Below are 16,174 nucleotides of genomic sequence, written 5' to 3'. Positions count from 1 at the left end.
GCAAAAAAAAAAAAGTTTTACTTTTAAACACTGAGTCTTAAAAACAGGCGGTTTTTACCGCTAAGCACCTTCAGCAGCTGATTTTTAGTGTTTGTACCTATCAGTAATAGGATGTTTTATTCTGTATTTCACAGCTTTACACTATGAAACAAGAGTGGAGGCTGCAGGTAAGTAAAGCAGTGTGTGTTTATCTGCATGAATATCCAAATTCAAAGCACATCTCTTCTATAGAAAGAAAACAGACGTAAAGAGCTTTCTGTGTTGTCATAGGAACCATACTTCAACCACCATTGCTCAGCGAAGGCGAGCAAATAAAGGATTTGGTTGTAATAGACACCAAATCCTGGCCATACACTGTGCATAAAGATTGTACAATCTCATTGAGATCTACCAAAACTAGGTGATATGAGGACAGACCGATAATCGTCATTTGGATTTAATCAAATCAGGCAGGCCCCTTGCACTAGTTGATTGTAGGTATAAAGGAGATTGTATGGCCAGCTAAAGACATTTTTTTTTTATTATCTTTGATAAAAAAAGGTGATGGTAGTTTAAACAGTATTTTGTATCCTAATAAATAAACTGTCTTAAAACTTAAAGGCTTTGCCATTAAAGTTGGGCTCCTGCATTAAAAATCTGCAAGCAAGCAGGCGGGTGTATTACAGAAGGGACGTGCAATATCTCTTCTGCTATAAAAGGAACATACCTGCCTGACCGCAGTCTTCTACACTGAGCTTCACTTTACATTCTGGCTCCTGTGTGCCGGGATCACTGCACTCTTGCGCATGTGATGTCATCCCACACCAGCCCATGTGTAAGAGTGATGTCATCCCACTCCAGCCCATGTGTAAGAGTGATGTCATCCCACACCAGCCCATGTGTAAGAGTGATGTCATCCCACACCAGCCCATGTGTAAGAGTGATGATGTCATCCCACACCAGCCCATGTATAAGAGTGATGTTATCTCATACCAGCCCATGTGTAAGAGTGATGTCATCCCACACCAGCCCATGTGTAAGAGTGATGATGTCATCCCAACCTCAGCACATGTGTAAGAGTGATGTCATCCCATACCAGCCCATGTGTAAGAGTGATGTCATCCCACTCCAGCCCATGTGTAAGAGTGATGTCATCCCACACCAGCCCATGTGTAAGAGTGATGTCATCCAACACCAGCCCATGTGTAAGAGTGATGTCATCCAACACCAGCCCATGTGTAAGAGTGATGATGTCATCCCACACCAGCCCATGTGTAAGAGTGATTTTATCTCATACCAGCCCATGTGTAAGAGTGATGTCATCCCACACCAGCCCATGTGTAAGAGTGATGTCATCCCATACCAGCCCATGTGTAAGAGTGATGTCATCCCAACCTCAGCACATGTGTAAGAGTGATGTCATACCATACCAGCCCATGTGTAAGAGTGATGTCATCCCATACCAGCCCATGTGTAAGAGTGATGTCATCCCATACCAGCCCATGTGTAAGAGTGATGTCATCCCATACCAGCCCATGTGTAAGAGTGATGTAATCCCGCACCAGCCCATGTGTAAGAGTGATGTCATCTCATACCAGCACATTTGTAAGAGTGATGTCATCCCACACAAGCCAATGAAGACAGCTGCTGCCTTGCACCTACAAGAATCTGGGTAGAAGATAATGGTGCCAGCGAGAGAAGTTGGACCATTGAGGTCACAAAATGTACTGACGAGTTCTTTCAAAGTGAACATGTCCTCAATTTTAAGCTTTTGAAAGAAAAGATCCTGCCTAACAGACACCAAAATATACCTAAATAAATATATTTATTAGTCAGAAAAGCCACTTCCTTGCCCCCATCTGACAATTGCTGACATGACTAAGTTCTTAAGATCCGATTGGTCTGCTAGTGTCAAAGGGGCCGGAATCTGACAAGCCAACTGTCAGCTGTGAGATGGAAGCGATCTAGCAGCTGTGCAGCCACCGGATCCCTTCCACACACCATCGTCTTAAAGTGGTTGTAAACCCTTACATATACCCAGTGAAGTGACTGGCCTCAGGTGACACATAGAGATAAACAAATCCTCCTACATACCTGTTTTTCTACAGCCTTCTTTCTCCTACATCCTTTCAAAGAGCTGCAGTTACATCAGTAAGGAGAGCGCTGAGAGCTGATTGGAGGGAAAGAACACACCGACCTTTACACAGCACACAGCAACAGAGCTAAGGCTGTCGTTCACAAGTTGTGCCCTCCCCTGTCACCATTTTTCTATTGGTGTCAGGAAAACTTGTCAGGAGTGACTTATGCTTATAGCAGAGTAACGAAGCAGCGGACAGAACTTACACTTAGAGCTCTGGATTAAGACAAATATACACTATAGAGCAGGGATCTTCAAACTACAGCCCTCCAGCTGTTGTGGAACTACATGTCGCATGAGGCAATGTAAAACTCTGACATTCACAGACATGACTAGGCAATGATGGGAAATGTAGTTCCTGAATAACTGGAGGGCCGTAGTTTGAAGACCCCTGATATAGAGCAATATGCTTTGTTCATATTTCATGTCTGAGGTTTACAAATACTTTAAGAATTGTTTAAATCTACTTAGCTGGTGCACAGATTCACGTTAAGCCCATGAGCACTTAGTAAGCCCCAGGGGATGCTGAACACTACATAACAAGGTTCATATTTTTAGAGATTTTTTTTTTTATGAAATCACATTGGATAAGCACAACAGAATCGTTTATTTACTACTGTATGTATGAATTGATTATAATGAAAATACAGCAATGGCTGAATACATATTGATGCTCTTTTTCCAGGTGCAAATGTGGCTCTCCGGGGTCTTGCCTTTCAGTCCAGCTCCAATCAAGGCTGGGGGGAAGCTTACCTGGCAATAGATAATAATACCAATCCCAACCTTTTGTATGGGTCCTGCAGCCAGACTACCTACGAGTTCCAGCCATGGTGGACAGTGGACTTAAGACGTGGCTACCTCATTGATAACGTTACGATTACCAACCAGATGAACAAACAGCAAAGCCTGCTGCTGGGGGCCCAGATCCATGTTGGCAAAGACATACAAGGCTATGGAATATATAACCCAATGTAAGTAAGGCGGATATACTTTAAAGTTTATGAGACCACTATAAATAAATGCTACTGATACTACACAATATAAAAATAATAAAAATGCTTGTTTATTAAAAAAACAAAACAAAAGCTAAATATCATAAACAACAAATCACAGCCTCAGTTTTTGTACTTCCAGTGCAGTATGGGAGAATTTGAAATCAACTGAATGGACAACAAAATCTGTTATTAGACATGTATACTGTATAAAGCCCTCTCTGGAAGTGATTTAATGTATATGACTGGTATGAAAAGAGCAAATCTGCTTGTTGCAACCAATCAGATTGCAGGGGCAAGATATAACAAGCATTGCATTGACCACTTTTACTATAGTTCTTTTAGCTTGTAGTTTGCAGCAATCAGTCCTTGTTTCTTTCCTTTCAGCTGTGCTGTCATACCTTCAATGTCCTCGGGAGAGACTAGGTCATTTCCATGTGGGGGAATCTATGGACGTTACATCACAGTAGTCATACCAAACCTTACTGACATGCTAACACTGTGCGAGGTTCAGGTGGCGGTTCTGAACATACCAGGTATTATGATATACAGATAAATTGATTGATGTTCCATAGGTCCATGCTTATATTTTTTTTAAACATTTTATATATATATATATCTATATATTATTTACTCTAATCCAGTGGTTCTCAACCTGGAGTCGGGCCCCCCTCGGGGGTCGAATAACTATTTGCCAGTGGTCACCAAATCCTGGGCTGTTCCTAAAGCCTGCACTGCTTTCCCAGCCTTTTCGCGGGCTTGTCCTGGAGCCTGCGGCCCCTCGCTCAGCCTCTTTGCTGCTGCCCATTTAGTTCATGGCATGACTGGGGGGCAAAGACTAGAGGTCAGCTGACTGGTGAGGCATGTGAAGTGGGAGGGGCTGGAGGAGACCCTATATCCTGATTTTGGCATAGGAGTCACTTGGAGACACCACAGAGCTGGAGACACAGTGAGTAACACTACCTGTGATTCAGATTTGCCATTAAAAGTCCCAACTACAGTTCCCAGATCAGCAGATGACCTTGATCAAGAGCACCTAATTTGGCTGATCAGAACTCCCCCCAGCACTGCCATTGATCCCACCACACACCAGCACTGCCACTCATCCCATTCCCCCTACCAATGAGTAAGAAAAGGAAAAAAAATAGAAAATACATGGAAGGGAGAGGAAAAGAGGGAGAGGAGCAAAGAAAAATGGGGAGAAAGAATACGGAATTTGGCAAGAAAGAGGGATGGGGGGGGGGGCAAGAAATTAGGATAAAGAGAGATAAAAGGGAAAGAAAGGAGAACAAAGAGTGGTACATCCTAAAATGTACCATAAGGGGTTTTAATACTGTACAAGTGGAAAGGACTCGGAGAGCTTTCCGTGGGTTAGGGCCGCAAATTACTTGTCTTGCCTTGGGTGCCGACAATCCACGCTACAAAAATTTTACTGTTGGGGGTCCCCACAACTTGGGAAATTTTATCAAGGGGTCACGGCACTAGCAAGGTTGAGAACCACTGCTCTAATCAGACAAAAAATTATAACCACCACAACTTGTTGAGGCATGGATGCCACTAGATCTCTGAAGGTATGCTGTGGTATTTGGAACTAAGCTGACAGTAGCAGATCCTTTAAGTCCTGTAAGTTGCGAGTTGGGGCCTCAATGGATCAGGACTTGTTTTTCCAGCACATTCCACCGATCTTTGATTAGTTTGAGATCCGGAGAATTTGGAGGCCACGTCAACACATCAAACTCATTGCTGTGCTCCTCAAAACATTCTTGAATTCATCAAACCAAACCACCTTCTTGCATTGCTCCATGGTCCAGTTCTGATGCTGCCCATTGTAGGCGCTTTTGGCTAGACATGTGCACTGCCAAAAAATTCGTTTTTTTCGTTTATGTTATTTTCGTTTTTTTTAATTTTTCGTAAATTCGTAAATTCGGGAAATTCGAAAAAAAAATTTTTTCCGTTTTTGTTTCATTCGTTTTTTTTATTTTTTCGGAAATTCGTAAATTTTGAAAAAAAATATTTTTTTTCGTTTTTTTGCTTTTTTCGTAAATTCGTAAATTCGGGAAATTTTCGGATTTCCGAAAAAGCAAAAAAACGAAAAAAACGAATGAAACGAAAAAAAAAAGAATTTTCGGAAATTCGAAAAAATTTCTAATTTTTTCAATTTTCGTAATTTCGAAATTTTGTATTTTCGAAATTTCGAAATTTCGTATTTTCGTATTTTTCGTTTTCGAATTTTTCAATTTTTGAATTTCGAATTTTCCAATTTTCGAAATTTCGAATTTTTCAATTTTCGAAATTTCGATTTTCGAATTTTTCAATTTTCGAAATTTCGAAATTTTGTATTTTCGAAATTTCGTATTTCGAATTTTTCAGTTTTCGAATTTTCGAATTTTCTAATTTTTCAGTTTTCGAATTTTTGAATTTTTCAATTTTTGAATTTTTCAATTTTCGAAATTTCGAATTTTTCAAATTTCGATTTTCGAATTTTTCAATTTTTGACATTTCGAATTTTTCAATTTTCGAAATTTCGAATTTTCGAAATTTGAAAAATTCCAAATTTCGAAATTTCTGAAAAATTCGAAATTGGAAAAGTGATTGTTAAAATTCGAAAATGGAGAAATTTCGAAATTTTGTATTTTCGAAATGTCATAATTTCGTATTTCGAATTTTTCAGTTTTCGAATTCGAAAATTCGAAATTTCGAAAATTAAAAAAAAATAAATTGAAAAAATCGAAGTTCAAAAATTGAAAAAATTGAAGTTCGAAAATTGTAAAATTTTTCAATTTTAGCATTTTTCAATTTTCGAATTTTTCGGAAATACGGAAAATTGGAAAATTCGAAAACTGGAAAATTCGAAAATTGGAAAATTCGAAAATTGGAAAATTCGAAAATTGGAAAATTCGAAAATTGAAAAATTCTAAAATGGAAAAATTGAAAAATTCGAAAATTGAAAAATTCGAAAATTTAAAAATTTAAAAATTGAAAAATTCGAAAATTGAAAAATTCGAAAATTGAAAAATTCGAAAATCGAAATTTGAAAAATTCGAAATTTCGAAAATTGAAAAATTCGAAAATTGAAAAATTCAAAAATTGAAAAATTCGAAAATTGAAAAATTCGAAAATTGAAAAATTCGAAAATTGAAAAATTCGAAAATTGGAAAATTGGAAAATTGAAAAATTGAAAAATTCGAAAATTGAAAAATTCGAAAATTCGAAAAATTCTAAAATTGAAAAATTGAAAAATGCGAAAATTGAAAAATTCGAAAATTCGAAAATTCGAAAATTGAAAAATTCGAAAATTGAAAAAATTGAAAAATTGAAAAATTCGAAAATTGAAAAATTCTATTTTTCCATTTTAGAATTTTTCGAATTTTCGAATTTTCCAATTTCGAATTTTCGAATTTTTCAATTTTTGAATTTTTCCAATTCCAATGAAAAATTGGAAAATTGAAAAATTGAAAAATTCGAAAATTGAAAAATTGAAAAATTCGAAAATGGAAAAATTCGAAAATTCGAAGAATTCGAAAATTGAAAAATTGAAAAATTCGAAAATTGAAAAATTCGAAAATTGGAAAATTGGAAAATTGAAAAATTCGAAAATTGAAAAATTCGAAAATTGGAAAATTGGAAAATTGGAAAATTGAAAAATTGAAAAATTCGAAAATTGAAAAATTCGAAAATTTGAAAATTGGAAAATTGAAAAATTGAAAAATTGAAAAATTCGAAAATTGAAAAATTGGAAAATTGAAAAATTGGAAAATTGGAAAATTGGAAAATTCGAAAATTGAAAAATTGAAAAATTGGAAAATTGGAAAATTGAAAAATTCGAAAATTGGAAAATTGGAAAATTGAAAAATTCGAAAATTGGAAAATTGAAAAATTCGAAAATTCGAAAATTGAAAAATTCGAAAATTCAGAATTTCGAAAATTCCGAATTTCCGAAAATACGAATTTCCGAAATTCGTAAAAAAAAACGGAAATACGAACATTCGTAAATTCGTAAATTCGAATTTTCGGAAATACGAAAATTCGTAAATTCAAAATTTTCGGAAATACGAAAATTCGTAAATTCGTAAATTCAAAATTTTCGGAAGTCCGAAAATTCGTAAATACGAAAATTCGTAATTCACGAATTTCCGAATTTTCGTAAAAAAACGAATTAGAAACAGAACGAATTGCACATGTCTACTTTTGGCTGTGGACACGGCTCAGCATGCACACCCTGACTGGTCTGCAGCTACACAGCCCCATACACAACAAAGTGTGATGCACAGTGTATTCTGTCACCATTCTATCAGAACCAGCATTAACTTGTTCAGCAATTGAGGCTACAGTAGCTCTTCTATTTGATCAGAGTACACAGGCCAGCCATCACTTCCCACGTGCATTAATGAGCCTTATGCCTCGTACACACGATCGGAATTTCCGATGGAAAAAGTCAGACAGAATTTTTTTTCATTGAATATTCCAACCGTGTGTATGCCCCATCAGAAATTCTGACGGAGTTAGAAAGAGAACATGTTCTCTTTTTTACGATGGAAAAAAATTCAGGAAATTCCGTTCGTCTGTATGGAACTCAGACGGAGAAAAAAACATGCATGGTCAGAAACAATTTGACGCATTCTCTGGAGCATTGAACTTAATTTTTATAGGCTCGTCGTAGTGTTGTACATCACAGCGTATTTGACGGTCGGAATTTGGTGTGTCCGTGCGTATGCAGAACAGCTTGAACGGAATTCTGTCTGAAAAACCCGTCAGAGTTTATCCTGACGGAAACTCCGATCATGTGTACAGGGCATTGGTCACCCATGACACTCGCTGATTTGCCAGTTTTCCTGTTTTTCTTTGCACCTCTAATGCCCCGTACACACGACCTGTTTTCCCGTCGGAAAAGGTCCGATGAGAGCTTTTGGCCAGGAATTTCGACCGTGTGTATGCTCCATCAGACTTATTCCAAGAGGAAAACCTCTGAAAAAAAAAAAAAAAAAAAAAGGAGAGCAGGATCTCTTTTTTCCCCATTAGGAAAAATCCTAGCGGGAAACCCGTTCGCCTGTATGCAATTTCAACACACAAAAAAACATGCATGCTTAGAATCAAGTATGAGACAGGAGCGCTTGTTCTGGTAAAACTAGAGTTCGTAATGGAAATAGCACATTCGTCACACTTTAATGGACTGAAAAGCGTGAATTGTCTCTCACCAAACTTTTACTAATATGAGATTAGCAAAAGTAGCCCAAAGGGTGGCGCCATCCGAATGGAACTTTCCCTTTATAGTGCCGTCATAGGTGTTGTACGTCACCACGTTTTTGACTGTCAGAATTTGGTGTCACTGTGTGTACGCAAGACAAGCTTGAGCGGAATTCCGCCGGGAAAACCATCTTTTTTTTTTTTAGAAGGTAAAACCGGTCCTGTGTACGTGGCATTAGACCCTGATCACTAGAAACTGGGAACATTCCACAAGAACTGCCATTTTGGAGTTACTCGGACCCAGTTGTCTAGCCCTTACAATATGGCCATGGTCAAAGTCACTCAAATCCTTAAGATTTTTTTATTTTTTTCAATCAACACATCAACTTTAGGGGCAACATGTTCACTTGCTGCCCAATATATCCCACCCACTTTCAGGTGCCATTGTTACAAGATAATGTTATTTACTTTACCGGTCACTGGTCAAAATGTTAACGCTGATCAGTATATATTTAAACTTTTATTAGGATATAGTCTCTTCTCACTATCCTTAACTTGATACACACACAATAAATCAGGGGCCTAAATCAAAGGGCCAATTTACTGTCCTTCTGGCTTTAGGGGGTCTGGACTGTGGCTAGTGGGTGTAGAAAATGTCCCGGCTTCAGTGCCCCTTCATTGATTTTAATGGGTGAAACAGTGCCCCATTGGTGGTGTAAGTAGAGGGAATGGTGCCTTATCATTGTTGTCAATTGGTGGAATAGTGCCCCAAGGGCCAGGTAAAGGAAAGCAAAGGGCCACACATGACCCCCAGACCACAGTTTGAAGACCACTGCTATAAATCTACCAACAACTATGTAAAAAAAGCCTGTGGAATTGAATAAAAATGTATTGAATTGCATAGGTTTGTCCTCATGTAACAAAGTTTTGGCAAATTTTCTTAAAATTGTATAGGGATTGTAGTAGCAGATTTCAGTGTGTCTGGCCACCCTTAGACAAAGGGATACATATTGTGAATAACCACATTGAAATTTGTAATGTTCTTTGTGTGGATCTAGCTCTATAAACTTAAATATTAATTTGTTTCCTAATTTTTTAAACAGATCGTCAGCTCGGACTCAAGATCAAGAGTGTGTCTAATGCTGGATCAAACCTTTCAGCAGAGGTTATGATAACGAAGGTGAGTCAGCTCCTCCCACACAATGAGGACCTGTCTCTTCCAAATGGATGGCACACACATAATTATATCTCCATCTCATTTATTACAGTTCAAACAGCAACTTGCAAGCAAAATCAGAACATTAAGCTTGGGGATTGACAATGTTCTGCAGAGAGGTGAGTGTTTGGATCATGCCAAAAGAGAATCAGTCAGGTTTTCACTAAACCAATGTATTGTGGATCCTGGTAGAGCACGACCTTTCTTTATGTCCTGTCTTCCCTCGGCTGAGGCTTTTTGAACACATGAGGCAAGGAAAAATTGTGCTTATGGAGATTTAAAGCAAACCTTCACCCTACAAGGAAACCTCTCCCCCCCCCCCCATGGGGGAAGCGAGTACCTAGTTTTGATAGGTACCTGCTCCCACTTCTGCTTGAACTGCCAAAGTTCTCCCTTCCCTTTGCCCACACCCTTCTGGGACCTGTGGGACCATTCACAAAGCCCAGCCTGACTTGCGCATGCAGCTACTTATGCAGAGTATGGCAGGGGCTGAGAAGATCTAGTAGCAGAGAAGATTATCTAGTCTTCTAGATGCCAGCAAGTAAATTTTAGGCTGCTTTTCAAGTTTTAAAGGCTTTAAACATGGATACTACGTCTTTGGTAAAAACCAAACTGCGTTTTTGAAGACACTATACTAGTAACGGCGGTGATCAGCGACTTATAGTGTGGTGGGCAATCTGGAACTGACACTGGCTGGGAGGGATGCTAACTGCCACTAACATCGCTAGTGACACTAATACAGTGATAATGCTGTACACTATAGTAATGACACCAGCTGGAGGTTAACTCTGTGCCTAACAAGTGTAATGTGTGCTGCTTTTACTCACAGATCTGGCTGCTTTTTCCCCCTGAATGCCGAGTGGAATTCAGGAAGAAGAAACAGCCAGATCGATGTCTGTGTACGGAGTTCTGCGTGTTTGTAAACACAAATTTCTGTGCTTTGATTGGCTGCAGCCAATCAGCAGGTATAGAGGCAAAATTATTGTCTGAAACCTGCTGTTAAACTTGTGCTGTGTCCAATCCCAGCACAGATTAGCGCACACATGCATACTCGGAAACAGGCGGCGACATACAGGTACGTTGCCAAGCCTGTAGCTACCACCTGCCTGCAGTAGATGGCAAGTGGTTAATAAAGCGCTTAGGTTAACCACTTCCCGACCGCCGCATGTAAATGTACGTCCACAAAATGGCACGTACAGGCACATGGGCGTACATGTACGTCCTTGCCTTCTAGCGGGTGGGGGGTCCAATCGGGACCCCCTCCACTACATGCGGCGGTCGGGTTCCCTCGGGGAGCGATCCGGGACGACGGCGCGGCTATTTGTTTATAGCCGCTCCGTCGCGATCGCTCCCCGGAGCTGAAGAACGGGGAGAGCCGTATGTACACACGGCTTCCCCATGCTTCACTGTGGCGGCGTATCGATCGAGTGATCCCTTTTATAAGGGAGACTCGATCGATGACGTCAGTCCTACAGCCACACCCCCCTACAGTTGTAAAACACACACTAGGTGTACCCTAACTCCTACAGCGCCCCCTGTGGTTAACTCCCAAACTGCAACTGTCATTTTCACAATAAACAATGCAATTTAAATGCATTTTTTGCTGTGAAAATGACAATGGTCCCAAAAATGTGTCAAAATTGTCCGAAGTGTCTCCGCCATAATGTCGCAGTCACGAAAAAAATCGCTGATCGCCGCCATTAGTGGTAAAAAAAATTAATAAAAATGCAATAAAACTATCCCCTATTTTGTAAACGCTATAAATTTTGCGCAAACCAATCGATAAACGCTTATTGCGATTTTTTTTACTAAAAATAGGTCGAAGAATACGTATCGGCCTAAACTGAGGGAAACATTTTTTTTTAGATATGTTTTTGGGCGATATTTATTATAACAAAAAGTAAAAAATATTGCATTTTTTTCAAAATTGTCGCTCTATTTTTGTTTATAGCGCAAAAAATAAAAACCGCAGAGGTGATCAAATACCACCAAAAGAAAGCTCTATTTGTGGGGAAAAAAGGACGCTAATTTTGTTTGGGAGCCACGTCGCATGACCGCGCAATTGTCTGTTAAAGCGACGCAGTGCCGAATCGCAAAACCTGGCCTGGGCATTTAGCTGCCTAAAGGTCCGGGGCTTAAGTGGTTAATGTTCCTGTTTAATTAGTGCCTCAAAGCAAGGAGCTGTCAGGGACCTGCCAGTAGAATACGACGCGATTGCACAGGATCAGCAGCAGCAGCTGCCTTTGCACCGGAGTGAGCACATGTGCCAATGGCGCGCGACGGGAGCGCACGCGTGCATGTGATTAAAGCTGAAATTCTGGGTTGACCGCTTGTTTAGTTGAGGAAAGTTTTCAGTACCAGAATACTTATTCCTTGCAGCTTCACACATGAGATCAGACCCATATGGAGGTTACACCTGTTTGACATGGTGATTTCTATGGAAGGACTTTTAATCTACCCATCAGGTTCCTTGTCCCTCTGGTTATTTATTTTTTAAATACGTTTTTATTTTATTCTTTCACATGTCTACATCCGTCAATATTATTATGTTTCTTCATTAAATCTTTTCATAAATACAACCACATCAAGAGAAAAAGTGTCATTATACATTACATTTCACCTTGAAAAAGAAAAAACAACAGATAACAAAAAGGAAACAAAACAATAAAGACAAACTACCCCGTTACCCTGGTTGCAGCGCCCCTCCTCCCCTCTTTACTGACTTCCAATAATCAGAATTTCCTTCTATTAGTGCCCCTCTTCTACTTATTCACCACTAAGAGTTGACCCCGAGTTCAACCACTCATCCCATATTCTATAATATTTCTTGGATGTTCCTCTATGCTCGTACAATTGTTTCTCATATGGAAGGATTTGATTTACCGCCCCAAGCCAATTGTCCCTTCGAAGGAGGCGTAGGTTGCATCCATCCAAGTACAATTTGTTTGCGGGCCATAAATAAAGTTTCTTGTAAACAAGTCTTAGCATATACATTCCACCTCTGACTCTCGATTAACCCCAATAGACATACTTCTGGAGTAAATGGGACGCATCCTCCCACCACTTCTGATAGTATATGCAAAACCTCAAATATCTACTGATGCCCGGACAAGACCACATCATGTGCTCGAAGTCAGCCCGTGGTCGGTGACATCTTGCACACTCCGCGTTTACTACTCTCCCCTTCAGGCTTAGTTTATACGGTGTAAGATAAACCTGGTGTATTATGTAAAACTGTATCAATCTATTATTGGTCCCTCTGGTATTTTCATTGACAATCTTGCTTGTTATAAGCTATTCATTCAAGTGGAGTGGTGTACCATATCTTTTTACCACATTCACGTGATTTGTATATTTATTTCCAGGTGTCTTTTCAGTGCTGCTTTCCACACATAGACAGTGGACATTTATCACCTGTTATTACAGGGAATCACTGTCCTGTGTGGGAACCATCAGGAGTACATTTAGTTAGCAATTAGGCTCTTCATCTAGGATGGGGGGTGTCTGTGTTTTGTGGAGGGTGGGTGCGCTATTCATATACCTCGGTCCTCCTGCGGGGGAATCGAGTTTGTTTAGTTACCAGTACATGCCGTTATTGGGGTTCCTTTAATGGGGAATGATCTGGGTAGGTCCACCTATTTATAGGGGACCAGTTTTCATGTCCTATATATGTTTTTGATATAGCTTATACCTTCAATAAAATTTGTAGTTAACTCTTTAGGGTGTGCAGCAGTCTGTTTCTTGTTTATTTTTGGTCATACTTTATATCAGATTGCACCCCCCGAAAATATCGGTGAGTACTGCAGCTTTTACAACTAGGTGGGTGTGACAGTATCGGTATGATATCCCCGTCAAACATTCCCTCCTCTCCATACAAGAACATCCCAGGATCCCCCACACATGAGTCAAGACTGGATGCTGGAACCAAGACTGATTTATTGGCAGCTTGCTGCTGGTTATAAATACAGTTTTACAAGCTAAATCCTTAATCAAGGAACAATGGGAGCTCCACCCCCTTTTCACCCACTCTGGAGTTCTCATACAGAATATAGCCAGACAATTCGGAGCCGACCTGAGACACATTTTCTTTAAATAATGACATCAGGGAAGTTAATTACAAGGTGTACAGAACACATTAGCTGGGCAGCCTGGCACCGCATAATGAAGCAATCAGAATACATAACATGAGTCACCTCTAATCACAGTAAACAGGTTTAACATCCCTTTGAACTAAGAAACTAGCTGCAGACGGGTCATTAACATGTCAATAGCTTGTAACACATGAATCCATTTTACCTCTAACCCACAATTTAACCAAGCAGGGAGATTTACACTGACATATCCTTCACAGTGGGAATCCCATATTCTTTATTTTTTCACTAAAGCCGAGTGTTCCGCCTATCACGGAACAGCATGAGGAAGAGGCTCGGCTTTTGAAAAATGGACGGCCGCGGTCTGACTGAGAGTCTGCATGTTAGGTACCGGCGTATAAGACGACCTTGACTTTTAAGAAGAATTTCTTGTGTTAAAGAGTCGTCTTATACGCTGGAAAATACGGTATATTTTTTTGCAGACCCTAGAGAATAAAATGGTGGTTGTTGCAATATTTTATATTGCACTGTATTTGCACAGCGGTCTTTCAAATGCATTTTTTGGGGAAAAACGACTTTAATGAAAAAAAAAAACTAACCAGTAAAGTTGGCCCAAATTTTTTTGAAGAATGTAAAAGATTTTACGCCGCGACAATCATGAGAGAAACATGATCTTTATTCTAAGCAAAATAAATTGTGATTCTCATTTTGCCCAGAATCGTGCAGCTCTATTTTATGGGACTGTCCCCACCTAAAAAGCTTCTGGAACAGGACATTCACTCTTATATGAGAGGTTACAGGTTGCGTCACCAAATCCAGCACAGCGCTGACATTACTCTGTTGGGAAGACATCAATTCCTAAACTGGAGTATAGGACCGTGGTCATTCATACCCTATTGCTGCTTGATTATTGATTCTTAGAAAATGGAGAGTCTCCTTGATACCTAACATTTCCAATCAGATAAACCTTACGGTCACCTATGAGCATTGCTTAGCTCTCCAGCTTGGAAAGCCAAGACAATTCCAAAGAGACTGGATCGTAGCGCAGGCCCCAAACCTGCTCAAGTAATTACTGGTTTAACAGAGGATGCCTATGGTTAGAGGCTTTGTATTTATGATCTTCTGGGTCTGGCGTATGGGCTACTATCCAGTACTTGAGCCCACATAGTTATTCTCTTGTCTGGTATGAATCTTGAGTGTCATATACATTTTTTTCAATTCATACTTTGATGTTATGTCTATACATGACTATCGGTTGAAATGCCACTTTTTGTTTTACGATCTGTTCGATGCTACAATGAAGCACAGCTTTACTTTCTTTGTAATATTTGAAAAATTACAAATATTACGCAAAAAAAAAAAAAAAAAGAAGGTAATCTAATCACAGAGCTCTCTATGCTGCTTAATTTAATGGGATAAAGCAGGCTCCAGTTGCCTGGTCATTTTTAGGGGCAGAATATGGAGGTTGCAGCTAAGGCACTATTTCTGCTCTTAAGATTGGAAATTTGTGAATCCCACATCATGGTGCTTTTTATAATTTGGACGATCACAGAATAGCTGGGATAAATATTCTGCTTAGCTCAAAAGCGAAATTCAAGTCAAGCACCAAACAAAGTCAAAATACATATGTGTGAGGCGTTTTACCTGCCTGCGAGTTTACATTCTGTTCATTCTTGGGATTTAGGCATGCCAGACAGATAGCAGGGCAGATCATAGGGGCAATTTAGCCACACATCCCTGTCCAAGACACTCAACACCATATGATTGGATGATAAAGAAGCAGCGAAAACAATAGGCCATGATTGGCTCCCATTATTGCCCCTCCCCACCCACATGTCCCAGTCTGTGCAGGGGGTTAGAAGACACCAAGACAGGCACTTATGTAAATTATATGCAAAGACGCATTTAATAAATACAAAATTTGGCTAAATGATGACTTTGTGTGGTGATATACTGTGCAGTAACAAGTCAATCTTTTTCCCCCACAGATAACCAGACCTGTATACCAATGAAGACATAACCCGAAAATCGTGCTGGGCTCTTTGAGTAAATTCTTCGCCAATAAAGATAACCAAAACACACAATAAAATATACTCGATTAAGGTGTATTAATATATATGTATCATGTGCAACTTAACGTGAGCATACTACGGGTCAGCTCCTTCACCTCTGACCTCGATAGGATCACTAACCAATAAAAATAAAAGAGAAAGTAGATCCCATCTGTGTTCTTTTTGTTCTTGCTCCAGATCACCTAAGGTTTCTGCTCTTCATCTATCTCAGGTAGGTTTAGCCCCCCCCCCCCCCCCAAGTTTAACCTCTCCTGGAATGCAAGGCTCCGATGTCAGAGGTAAACCCTCTTTATTCAGTGGCATCTTATAGCGCTGGTATTTGTTAGACCTCAATTACACATATGCCAAGGGGGCAGTAAAAAGAGGCAATTGTGCTGTGGTTTTACCGTTCCCTCACTCCATCCCCCCTTAAAAGATGACATGTAGCTGGAAGGGATCTCACACTTGCTGCAGCACTATGGCAAATTCAGCTTGTCTTGTCAATATTAAGTCACTGCCTGTCA

General features: G+C 39.6%; 1 protein-coding gene across 1 annotated transcript in view; it reads left to right on the top strand.

The window, feature by feature from the left end:
- Positions 1 to 15,821, top strand: part of LOC120913512 (fucolectin-like) — a 41,570-nt gene extending 25,749 nt beyond the window's left edge. The window contains exons 3-8 of the mRNA XM_040323488.1: positions 135 to 167; positions 2,802 to 3,087; positions 3,496 to 3,644; positions 9,396 to 9,472; positions 9,561 to 9,627; positions 15,588 to 15,821. Coding sequence (XP_040179422.1) covers positions 135 to 167; positions 2,802 to 3,087; positions 3,496 to 3,644; positions 9,396 to 9,472; positions 9,561 to 9,627; positions 15,588 to 15,619 — 644 coding nt within the window. The 3' untranslated portion in view covers positions 15,620 to 15,821. The remainder of the gene's footprint in view (positions 1 to 134; positions 168 to 2,801; positions 3,088 to 3,495; positions 3,645 to 9,395; positions 9,473 to 9,560; positions 9,628 to 15,587) is intronic.
- The last annotated feature ends 353 nt before the right edge of the window (positions 15,822 to 16,174 follow it).

Source organism: Rana temporaria, chromosome 9 (genome assembly GCF_905171775.1).
Source record: "Rana temporaria chromosome 9, aRanTem1.1, whole genome shotgun sequence".
NCBI classification, from domain to species: Eukaryota; Metazoa; Chordata; class Amphibia; order Anura; family Ranidae; genus Rana; species Rana temporaria.
The sequence above is the reverse complement of the archived record's forward strand: the minus strand, read 5'-3'. Positions and strand labels throughout refer to the sequence as shown.